General features: G+C 42.3%; 1 protein-coding gene across 3 annotated transcripts in view; it reads left to right on the forward strand.

Moving 5' to 3' along the window:
- The window catches only part of LOC106585765 (EGF-like repeat and discoidin I-like domain-containing protein 3), a 212798-nt gene that overhangs the window by 124016 nt on the left and 75576 nt on the right, over positions 1 to 13206 (forward strand). For all 3 annotated transcript variants that reach the window (XM_014172354.2, XM_014172355.2, XM_014172353.2), the window contains one exon: positions 1636 to 1817. In XM_014172354.2, the coding sequence (XP_014027829.1) occupies positions 1636 to 1817 (182 nt within the window). The remainder of the gene's footprint in view (positions 1 to 1635; positions 1818 to 13206) is intronic.

Here is a 13206-nt window from a genome sequence, read left to right on the forward strand (position 1 = left end):
ATTAAGCCCAAAGTAGTTAGAGAAGCACTAAAACCAGGGGTACAGACGAAGCTGGGCTGTTCCCCTTTTTAACCCTTCCAGTCCCCCGCAGGGTTCCCCTTCACCTGAAATACAGGGGTGGATGGTTGAGATGCAGCACATTGAGTTGGTCTATTTTGAAAAGAGAATGACATTTTGTTTTCGTTTGATATGATTAGTCAGACAATCTCAAATGTTCTAGTTGCATTACATATACCAAGCGTCCATTTTTTGTTGTGGAGTTGAATTTGAAGAAGACTAATTTACGTAGCATAACTGCATTTCTCCGGACGATAAATCAATCCCAAAACGTACAATTATTAATGGTCAAATCGTTCCATTCCCATGCATCATGTCGCTCTAATTGACTACAGCGTGAGGTAGGTGGAAACTTACAAACTGTTGTGTTCTTTGAGAGCAAAACAGATGTTTTTGCACACAGACTAGCAATTATAAAAAGGAGAGAAGGTGCTAAACACCTGACAGTCGAGGGCTGTTGTGTGTTCTTGTTAAAATCGAAACAATGCATTCCTTGGTTCACATTCATTCACTACGATGGGCATGTGAGGAATCTACAGTATGTAGCTCGTTTTCAATTTGTTTTCAACTCTCCCATGTTTTTAATTAATATTTCTAAGAATTTCTGGGATGAGGCCAAATTGTTTGATTTTGCTTAAGAAATTACATCTTTGACACGGTGTGCATTATAATGGACACAACAAAAAGAAGCACTCACAAGTTCAGCACAAGAAGCATTTTGTCTTTGAAAAGCGTTGGCAGGGTATAAAATCCACAGATGCGGCTGTTAAAATGCTGCTTAGCAGATCCTCAGTAAAAAAGATTCTTATACTTTGGGTGATTTCATTAGAGCCATATTGGTGTCATGTCTCTCCACTTTAGGTCTGGAGCATTGATGGTATATCAACCCTGCTTCGGTCTGTTGACTGTGGTGATGATGTTGTCCAGGCAGAATAGTTGGAGTTCCTTTGGAGCCAGTCTGAGGGCTCTCTTTTTGGTGGAGGACTTAGAGAAGAGACCCATGGCTCCTGTGGATGTGGATGGGTTGCAGGATGACCAGAATGGCCCCCTAATTGAGGGCTGTGTCATAGTGGAAACATTGAGGATGTCCTGGAGATGAACCAGATCAATGACAACAGTTTGATGAACACGAGTCAAGGTGACCTGACTCTTTACGACATCAAGGACAGGATTTCCATGGGAGAGAGCAGCAACAAAGATACGATTTCGGTTAGCGAAGGCAAAAACTTAGTGTTTATGACCGAGACTCTGCCTGATGTAATGGAGGGGAGCCCAACCATGGAGTACATCTTGTTCTGAGACAGATGAACATGGACAGAAAATCATGGACTGAGGAAGGAACATTGAAAAGCAGCAGTGCTGTAGAGAATGGGACGGTGGACCATAAGATTATTCCTATGAAGAAAGAATGCTGCTCCTCTGGTGCACACCTATACATATGTCTTATTCAAATATTCATGTTTTGATCAACCTCTATCTTAAACTCACTAGCCAGATACCTGTGAAACGTATGATTGCATACGTATTTCATACTTTCATCTAACCCTATACATGTCTGTTTTTGTTCTGTCCTCTCAGAATGCTCTGGACCACTTGGCATGGAGGGGGGCATCATCTCCAACCAGCAGATAACAGCCTCATCCACACATCGTGCTCTGTTCGGCCTGCAGAAGTGGTACCCCTACTTCGCCCGGCTCAACAAGAAGGGCCTGGTCAATGCATGGACGGCTGCCGAGAACGACAGATGGCCCTGGATCCAGGTAAGACTCAGATACCAGCTGGGAGAAACGAGTCACTCAGGTTACTAGACAGAGACAGATGTGCCCACTAAAACTCCTCGCACACCAGAGCGAATGTTGATCTGAGATGTGTGTGTACATCTGAATGTTGGCATCAATGCAGTATTAACTGGAGTTTAGGAAGTTAGGATTTGTGACGTACTGTATCTGTTTTTAGAGTTGAAGTTACAGTACTTATATTATGCTTGGGTCCTATTTCAGGTACTATTTTTGCTTGTGGTGTGACTTTACAGTTAATTAGTGTGTCAGTTGACTAGTGCCACAGTGCTGATTGGGTTTAGTGGCAGATTAAACAGTGAGAGCTGGACAGAACAGCTGTTGGTTCCACTCCTGTGTGTATTACCAGTGGGGTTGCTGGAGCGAATCACAGCATGTATGTGCTAAACCTCCGCCGTTCTTTCGTTCTGAAATGCAAATGCATATCCTTCACTCAGACCTACACAGTTGTGTACTCCAAGATTTGTCTCAGAGGTGCCAGTTCAGGCATCAAAGTGTCTGTTTGGTTGGATTCGTAATAGCAACAATAGGTACATTTCACTGTGTGGATATTGAAAGCAGTTAGTGAAAGGTAATGATATAATAACTATCCCATTGTGTCTCTAACAATTTACATGGATTATGGATTTATTTATTTTTTAGCTGTCATTTCTAAGTGTGTCCCAAATCTATGTTATAGATCACAGAAATTAAAGCGAGCGAAAAACTGAAAAGTGTGTGGGGGGGGCGAGAGAATGTGTCAAAGAGGGATAGGAGGAGAGGGTATATAGAAATGATGATCCAAAGAGATTATCTGAGGAGAAATGCAGAGCGAGAAAAGACAGACAGACATGAAAGGGAAAGGTGAGCGAGACGGAGAGAGAAACGCAGAAGTTTATTTGCGTTGTTTGTAACGTATTTTTTTACTTATTTCGTACATAATGTTGCCACTACCATCTCTTATGACCGAAAATAACTTCTGGACATCAGGACTGCGATTACTCACCATGGAATGGCAGAATCCTTTTTTTCCTTTAACAAGTCTGACGAGCCCAACACGAACGATATACTGCTTTCTCGGGAACAGGCTCAGATCCCCGTGATTTGCGTGAAGAGGAGGCGGAGAAAAACAGGCCAGAGGGCGGGCTTCTTTCTGAGAATTCGTAGGCAATCGAATAAACCCCCACTTCCTTCCATTCTGCTAGAAAACGTGCAATTATTGGAGAATAAAATTGATGACCTACGCGGAAGATTAAACTACCAACGGGACATTCAAAACGGTAATATTTTATGCTTCACGGAGTCATGGCTGAACGACGACACTATCAACATACAGCTGGCTGGTTTAACACTGTACCGGCAGGATAGAACAGCGGCGTCTAGTAAGACAAGTGGTGGCGGACTATGTATTTTTGTAAATAACATCTGGTGCACGATATCTAAGGAAGTCTTGAGCTATTGCTCACCTGAGGTAGAGTATCTCATGATAAGCTGTAGACCACACTATCTACCTAGAGAGTTTTCATCTGTATTTTTTGTAGCTGTTTACATACCACCACAGACTGAGGCTGGCACTAAGACACCAATGAATGAGCTCTATTCCGCCATAAGCAAACAAGAAAACGCTAAACCAGAGGCGGCGCTCCTAGTAGCCGGGGACTTTAATACATGGAAACTTAAATCTGTTTTACCAAATTTCTATCAGCATGTTAAATGTGCAACCAGAGGGACCACCTTTACTCCACACACAGAGACGCATACAAAGCTCTCCCTCACCCTGCATTTGGCAAATCTGACCATAATTATATCCTCCTGATTCCTGCTTACAAGGAAAAATTCAAGCAGGAAGCACCAGCGACTAGATCAATAGTAAAGTATTCAGACGAAGAAAATGATAAGCTACAGGACTGTTTTGCTAGCACTGTGACTGTATGTACATACCCCAACCAGAAGCCATGGATTACAGGCAACATCCGCATTGAGCTAAAGGCTAGAGCTGCCGCTTTCAAGGAGCTGGACTCTAACCTGGAAGCTTATAAGAAATCCCGCTATGCCCTCCGACGAACCATCAAACAGGCAAGCATCAATACAGAACTAAGATCGAATCGTACTACACCGGCTCTGACGCTCGTCGGATGTGGCAGTGCTTGCAAACCATTACAGACTACAAAGGGAAGCACAGCCGAGCCAAATAACACTGAAACATGCATGAGAGCACCAGCTGTTCCGGAAGACTGTGTGATCACGCTCTCTGCAGCTGATGTGAGTAAGACCTTTAAACAGTTCAACATTCACAAGACCGCAGGGCCAGACGTATTACCAGGACGTGTGCTGCGAGCATGCGCTGACCAACTGGCAAGTGTCTTCACTGACATTTTCAACCTCTCCCTGTCCGAGTCTGTAATACCAACATGTTTTAAGCAGACCACCGTAGTGCTTGTGCCCAAGAACACTAAGGTAACCTGTCTGAATGACTACAGACCCGTAGCACTCACTTCTGTAGCCATGAAGTACTTGGAAAGGCTGGTCATGGCTCACATCAACACTATTATCGCAGAAACCCTAGACCCACTCCAATTTGCATACCGCCCCAACAGATCCATAGATGATGCAATCTCTATTGCACTCCACACTGCCCTTTCCCACCTGGACAAAAGGAAGGCCTATGTGAGAATGCTATTCATTGACTACAGCTCAGCGTTCAACACCATATTGCCCTCAAAACTTGTCAATAAGCTAAAGACCCTGGGACTAAACACCTCCCTCTGCAACTAGATCCTGGACTTCCTGACGGCTGCCCCCAGGTGGTAAGGGTAGGTAACAACACTGCACTGATCCTCAACACAGGGGCCCCTCAGGAGTGCGTGCTCAGTCCCCTCCTGTACTCCCTGTTCACTCATGACTGCACGGCGAAGCACGACTCCAACACCATCATTAAGTTTGACGATGACACAACGAGACAGCCTATAGGGAGGAGGTCAGAGACCTGGCCACGTGGTGCTAGGACAACAACCTCTCCCTCAACATGATCAAGACAAAGGAGATGATTGTGGACTACAGGAAAAGAGAACCGAGCATGCCCACATTCTCATCGACGGGGCTGCAGTGGAGTAGGTTGAGATCTTCAAGTTCCTTGGTGTCCATATCATCAACAAACTAAGATGGTCCAAGCACACCAAGACAGTCATGAAGAGGGAACAACAAAACATATTCCCCCTCAGGAGACTGAAAATACTTTGCATGGGTCCTCAGATCCTCAAAAGGTTCTACAACTGCACCATCGAGAGCATCCTGACTGGTTGCATCACTGCCTGGTATGTCAACTGCTCGGCCTCCAACCGCAAGGTACTACAGAGAGTAGTGCGAATGGTCCAGTTCATCACTGGGGCCAAGCTTCCTGCCATCCAGGACCTCTATACCAGGCGGTGTCAGAGGAAGGCCCTAAAAATTGTCAAAGACTCCAGCCACCTTAGTCATAGACTGTTCTCTCCTGTTCTCTCTGCTACCGCGCGACAAGCGGCACTGGAGCGCCAAGTCTAGGTCCAAGAGGCTTCTAAACAGCTTCTACCCCAAAGCCATAAGACTCCTGAACATCTAATCAAATGGCTACCCAGACTTATTGCATTGCCCCCCCCTCTTTCACACCGCTGCTACTCTCTGTTGCTACTCTACTTTAATAACTCAACCTAAATGTACATATTACCTCAACTAACCGGTGCCCCCGCACATTGACTCTATACCTGTACCCCCCTGTATATAGTCTCACTATTGTTATTTTACTGCTGCTCTTTAATTACTGGTTTCTTTTATTTCTTACTCTTATCTGTATTTGTTTTAAACTGCATTGTTGGTTAGGTGCATTTCACTGCAAGGTTGTATTCCGCGCATGTGACTAATACAATTTGATTTGAAGACAGAGTGGAAGGGAAAGGTGAGTGAGACAGACAGAGAAACAGAGAGAAGCAAAGAAGTCAGAGAGACACATGGGTGGAAGGGAAAGGTGAGCAAGACAGACAGAAACAGAGAGAAGCAAAGAAGACAGAGAGACACGGGTGGAAGGGAAAGGTGAGCGAGACAGAGAGAGAAACAGAGGGAGCGAGAGAAAAGCAGCCAAGCGCATGGAGCATATAAGACAAATCTGAGATGACGTGGCGTCATTAAAGCCAAACAAACCACTGAGGTGGTTTGTTTGGCTTTAATGACGCCACGTGGGATAATGTTGGGGATTCTGTGGCGCTCTGGCTTCAGGAGAGTGGCTCTGGGTAATTGGGACATGAGTAGAGTGGTGTAGACTTCTCTCAGCGCTATGGGGTTTTAGGCTCGGGGGCGGTATGTTCTGAAAGTGTGTGTGTGGGTGTGTGTGTGTGGGTGGGTGTTTTGTGTTTTCCTAGTGTCAGGGCCAGCCCTGTCATGGTGTCAGGTTTAACACTTCAGTTCTGTGTGTTTGTCTGACGATTTATTGTATTGACAAGATAGCCAACTGACCGCTCTAACAGTGGAAATATATGTCCGTACTGATTGAAGGCAGACGAGATCAGGTGGGACCATTCGAGCAAATGAGAAGGCAGATATGTGTGTGAACAACATGCACAACAACTAAGTCGTTTTTGTCAAAGTTGCCAGAATTCCACGTGTATCCACTTATATCAGTACATTTGTAACAGCCTAAACATTATGAAACTTCTATTTGATCAAATAAGCCTTACTTAATTTGACACTCTCATAGACATCCATACAAAAAAGGGCTTATGTCACGCGGACAGATTTTGGGCGGAGTAAAACCTCTCGCTTCACCTCTTCCTCTCTGCTCTGTATTATTGAATAGCAAATAAATCAAACAGACAGTGTCATACTTTTAATAATAATGACATTGTGTATTTACACACTTTGTGTGGTTGTATTTCCAAATATACTGTATATATAACTGTATATATAACCTTTTATAACTGTGTGCCTGTGTTTGTGAGCCTGTCTGTGTTTCTTCACGTGTCTCTCTTTGTAAGGGAGCCTGGATTGTCCTCATTAGGGCTCACACACACATGACATTGCTTCGCCTCACTCCAGGGAAATATGGTGTTGGCGTGACGTTGACGACATACCTCTCTGGTGGTTCTTGGATGAATTGAAATGCGACAATGTGATATGAATGTCTAAAACAAATAAAATCACTTGTGAATGTTAACAAGGTTAGGCTATAGATGAGAAGAGAAAGTGTTACTTTTCATTGAGGGAATGCAGCTTCTACTGCTCTACTCCACTCCACCCTTAAAACTCCAATGTTTTGGAAATGCAAAGCTCTGCATACAGTCATTGAAGAGTTAATTAAAAGGGAAAAAGCTAATCACCACCACTTGCTTTAGTACTTTAGAACAGCCATGGCTTGGTATTTGTGTCATGGTTTGGCATTTCTAGACATTTACTGATATGTCGGTTTACGGACGCCCTTAGTAAGAGGCAAAGTTTTGTAGAGACATTAAAGCATTATTCATGTTGCATTATGGGCATTTTTGGACGGGAGTTGTATTATGCTTTTACACGTGCCGTATATTGTGGGAGCTAGGAAATGTCCCTTTCTGGTGGTTCTCGTCCTAATATCTGAGCTGGAAAAGTCCTGCACTCGGTTGCCCAAAAGCATTTTAAGGCTACGTTAATCGTTAGAACCTTTGGAGGAGCATTATTAAATCTCTGTTTCCCAACCATCAGTTGCTTTTGAAAACACTTGTTATTTAACGACTGCCGCAGACCACTCGTAGAACAGCTAAGTACGTCGGTAGATATTTTTTTGCCCTTCCGTGTCACTTTATACACAGAAGATCTCCGCTAAGCACAAAATCAAGATGTTTATCTGTCTTTCTGTGACTGCCGATATCTTTAGAACTAATGTTACAAGTGACTACAAATACAAAGTTGCCCATTTCTTTGCATAACAAGCAAAGGATATAAAGATCAGTGGAGGCTGCTTAGGGGAGGGCGGCTCATAATAATGTCTGGAACGGTGCAAATGTAATGGCATCAAACAAATTGAAAACATGTGTTTGATACCATTCCACCTATTCCGCCCCAGCTATTACCACGATCCCGTCCTCCCCAATTAAGGTGCCACCAGCCTCCTGTGATAAATGTTTCAAATTAAATCCGAGATGAGTGTATAAAAAGGTACATACAGTATAGGCTTCATAGATCTATACATTTCAATGATATTGAAATCAAGTTCATATTAATTGAATTGAGTTTTATTTAGCTATTTGTACGTCACTCTCTGTCATTTTTGACTCTATATATTTCATGATGTGTAACGTGCACAATGATGCACAAAATCTTGATTTAGTGCATTACAATAGTTTAAGCATTAGAATAAACCGACCTCAATATTTGTAGCCAAAGGTGATATTATCTCTCTAGGAGCTGATCTGTCAACGGTATTGTGGAATAAATCTAATGTTAAATTGAGATTGGAAAGGGAGAAAGCTGATCCGAGAGCAGTGCTTCCTTTCTTTCGATCCTATCAGTATCAACAGATGCCTCAACAACGCACTTAGAGAACGTTCACCCATCCAGCATCGTTCACACTCTCTTAAACTTTAGCCCCACCCATCTCTTTAAGGGTTGATCTGAGCGTTCTGTCCTAACACAGCAGTCAAGCACCCAAGCTAACTGCCAAACATTGGCTAGCTTGCTAGCTACTTCCAGACACAAATGAGAGAACACCTCACTGACCATTTTACTCGCCCTAGCAGAGCTGTTTTGTGTGTTTTTATTCTATCCAGAGCATTGGTGACTGCAACTGTGCTGCTGGCAACAATTTACACTTTTTTGCCAACGTTTACTGACACCGGCCATATTCAATGGGTGTTGAGCATTCGTAAATTTGTCAGTTATTCTGCGCTCTGGCACACTCAGATGAGAGTGCTTGAAATCGGAGTAGATAGCCAGAGTGAATTTACCAGCTACATCTATCAACAGTTGTCGCAGTGACATTCTATTGAAATGCATACTTGCATAGTGGAGTCTTTTGGTGTTGCGAGCTAGCTAGCTAAACAATGAACCATAATCCCAACTCATGACGTTACTAACCTGCATGAATCTACAGGTAGCTAACCAGCCAGGTTCAATGTTAGCTAGCTAAGATTAGGCTATAACTAGCAAAGCAAATGGCTTTGAGATATGAATAATAAGATCATACACGTAATATTAGCTAGTGAGCCAGCCAGCTAATGATAGCTTGATAGATAACGGTACACTTTAACTTGGAATGAAAATGACTTTCTGTCAAAATTAGAAACGTGTAATATCCGAAAATGTAGCTAGCTAGGCTATCTTACCTGTATACATCATGGATGGATCCTTCTCCCGGTCACGGATGCCATGGTTGCCCTTATTTTGAAGATGTAATCCGGAGACAGGTGTTTTGTCCATCTCCTTAGCTATCATAATCTAATTCCACTTATTTCAAAATTCGGTCTTCCAGAGCAACACTTGTGCAGTTCTACTACGCAATATTTTTTTTTTAAAGCCGCGTTAGACAGGATTACCTACACATACTGACCAGCTCAAATAGACAGAAACGTGCTATATGGCAGACCAATCCGAACTCATCTCTCGGCATGTCCAGCCCACTCATTATCTCAGCCAATCGTGGCTAGCAGGAAGGTTGCTGTCTTTTTGTGTGTTAAACCAACTAGGCTCATAATTTAACATTTATATTCATATTTACAGATGACATAGTTTGTTATTAAGGGACAGGTAAGTTCACATGTTCCAGAAGGCATTTCTAAGTTTACGTTCAAATGGCTCTCCTGTGAAGTATTGACCCGCGACATATGCCTAGTTTCCTGAAACAAGTCACATATAGGCTCAGGAGAAGGGGAATAAAGCATGCAAGATGAAGATCTTTTTTCATCACACAGGGGTTCTTTGGTTGTGTCAAGGACACAGGCCAATCTGATGGCCACAATGCTGGCAATTCCCTCAACAATTACAAGCCCCAATCTTGATTTGAGAGCATAATCAACTCTGAATATCTTTCCAGCTGATGTGTTTTGGGCCCGTTGTGTTTTTCATTTTTTGATGTTGCAGATCGATTGTAGCTTCCATCAATTTAATTGTCTATATCAATTCCAATCACCCAAATATTTGTTTGTAAATAATACAGTACCAGTCGTAAGTTTGAACACACCTACACATTCCAGGGTTCTTCTTTGTTTTTACTATTTTCTACATTGTAGAATAATAGTGAAGACATCACAACAATGAAATAGCACACATAGAATCATGTAGTAACCAAAAAAGTGTTAAACAAATCAAAATATATTTTTATATTTGAGCTTCTTCATTCTTCAAAGTAGCCTTGCCTTGATGACAGCTTTGCACACTCTTGGCATTCTCTCAACCAGCTTCATGAGGAATACTTTTCCAACAGTCTTGAAGGAGTTCCCACATATGCTGAGCGCTTGTTGACTGCTTTTCCTTCACTCTGTGGTCCAACTCATCCCAAACCATCTCAATTGGGTTGTGGAGATTGTGGAGGCTAGGTCATCTCATGCCGCACTCCATCACTCTCCTTGGTCAAATTGCCCTTACACAGCCTGGAGGTGTGTTTTGGGTCATTGTCCTCCATGCTTCATGGTGGGAACCACACATGCGGAGATCATCCGTTCACTTACGTGTCTCACAAAGACACGGTGGTTGGAACCAAAGATCTCAAATTTGGACTAATCAGATTAGTGTCCTTTAATAGTGGTTTCTTTGCAGCAATTCGATCATGAAGGCCTGATTCACACAGTCTCCTCTAAAAAGTTGATGTTGAGATATGTCTGTTACTTGAATTCTGTGAAGCATTTATTTGGGCTGCGATTTTTTATTTTTTCATTTTATTTAACCTTTATTTAGCTAGGGAAGTCAGTTAAGAACAAATTCTTATTTACAATGACGGCCTACCAAAAGGCAAAAGGCATCCTGCGGGGACAGAGGATGGGATTTTTAAAAAGTACACATATATATATAGTACAAAATACATATCACGACATGAGAGACAACACAACATAAAGAGCGACCTAAGACAACAACATAGCAAGGCAGCAACACAACATGACAACATGGTAGCAACACAACATCATAATTTCTGAGGCAGGTAACTCTAATGAATTTATCCACTGCAGCAGAGGTAACTCTGGGTCTTCCTTTCCTGTGGCGGTCCTCATGAGAGCCAGTTTCATCATAGCGCTTGGTTTTTGCGACGGCTCTTGAAGAAACTGTCAAAGTTCTTGACATTTCGAAAGTTTTGTCTTAAAGTAATGATGCACTGTCGTTTATCTTTGCCTATCTGAGCCGTTCTTGCCGTAATATGGACTTGGTCTTTTACCAAATAGGGCTCTCTTTTGACGTCTTTGCTATTATTCTACAATGTAGAAAATAGTAAAATATATAGAAATACCCTGAGTAGGTGTCCAAACTTTTGACAGGTACTGTATAGGTATACACATCTTTTTAAAATATTTTTGTTAATTATTTTCCACTAACCCTTCCACCCCTCCCCTAATTGGAGTAAACTAATGAACAACAACACTTAGGCTTCTACATACTATATACATTTTACAGACACAATCTATTTTACAATAGTTATTTTTTGTTTGTTTTACCCCTATCCTTCCGCTACCCTCAACCCCTCCCATTTACAGTTGAAGTCGGAAGTTTACATGCACCTTAGCCAAATTGTAACGCCTGTCGTCGGGAATAGAGGACCAAAACACAGCAGGAATGTGGATGCTCATCTTGTTATTTATTTAAAATAAAGAGAACACCAAAATAACAAAAAAAACGAAGAACGCACTAACAGCAAAACAGTCTTGTCACGCTCACACAGGCCAAACAAGAAACAATCTCCCACAACACTACACCAAACAATTACCCATATATAGGACTCTCAATCAGAGGCAACGAGAAAGCACCTGCCTCCAATTGAGAGTCCAACCCCCCCATTAACCTACACATAGAAATACCACAAACCAGAAAGAACATAGAAATACAAAACATAGAACATAGACCAAAACCCGGAAATAATAAATCAAACACCCTACTACATAAATCACCACCCCGAACCACATAAACAAAATACCCTCTGCCACGTCCTGACCAAACTACAATAACAAATAACCCTTATACTGGTCAGGACGTGACACAAATACATTTAAACTCAGTTTTTCACAATTCCTGACATTTAATCCTAGTAAAAATTCCCTGTCTTAGGTCAGTTAGGATCACCACTTTTATTTTAAGAATGTGAAATGTCAGAATAATAGTAGAGAGAATTATTTCTTTCAGCTTTTATTTCTTTCATCACATTCCCAGTGGATCAGAAGTTTACATACACTCAATTAGTATTTGGTAGCATTGCCTTTAAATTGTCTAACTTGAGTCAAATGTTTCGGGTAGCCTTCCACAAGCTTCCCACAATAAGTTGGGTGAGTTTTGGCCCATTGCTCCTGACAGAGCTGGTGTAACTGAGTCAGGTTTGTAGGCCTTCTTGCTCGCACACGCTTTTTCAATTCTGCCCAAAATGTTCTGTAGGATTGAGGTCAGGGCTTTGTGATGGCCACTCCGATACCTTGACTTTGTTGTCCTTAAGCCATTTTGCCACAACTTTAGAAGTATGCATGGGATCATTGTCCATTTGGAAGACCCATTTGCGACCAAGCTTTAACTTCCTGACCGATGTCTTGAGATGTTGCTCCATATATTCACATAATTTTCCTCCCTCATGTTGCCATCTATTTTGTGAAGTGCACCAGTCCCTCCTGCAGCAAAGTACCCCCACAACATGATGCTGCAACCCCCGTGCTTCACGGTTGGGATGGTGTTCTTCGGCTTGCAAGCATCCCCCTTTTTCCTCCAAACATAACGATGGTCATTATGGCCAAACAGTTCTATTTCTGTTTCATCACACCAGAGGACATTTCTCCAAAAAGTATGATCTTTGTCCCCATGTGCAGTTGCAAACCGTAGTCTGGCTTTTTTGTGGCGGTTTTGGAGCAGTGGCTTCTTCCTTGCTGAGCGGCCTTTCAGGTTATGACGATATAGGACTCGTTTTGCTGTGGATATAGACATTATTTGTACCTGTTTCCTCCAGCATCTTCACAAGGTCCTTTGCTGTTGTTCTGGGATTGATTTGCACTTTTCTATTCTCATAGTTTCTTCAGATTGTAAATTAAAGATAACATTTTTTGCTAAAGGTATTATTATATTATTGATTGATTGACTATGATTTTTCAAATCACCCTGTAGTGCTATCTGCAGAGTAAGCGCCAAGTTAATGTTGCAATTCTTCATCCATTCCTGGACCTGCGACCAAAAACAAGCTACATATGAACAGTACTAA

The sequence above is a fragment of the Salmo salar genome, chromosome ssa24 (genome assembly GCF_905237065.1).
Source record: "Salmo salar chromosome ssa24, Ssal_v3.1, whole genome shotgun sequence".
In the NCBI taxonomy this organism is placed as follows: Eukaryota; Metazoa; Chordata; class Actinopteri; order Salmoniformes; family Salmonidae; genus Salmo; species Salmo salar.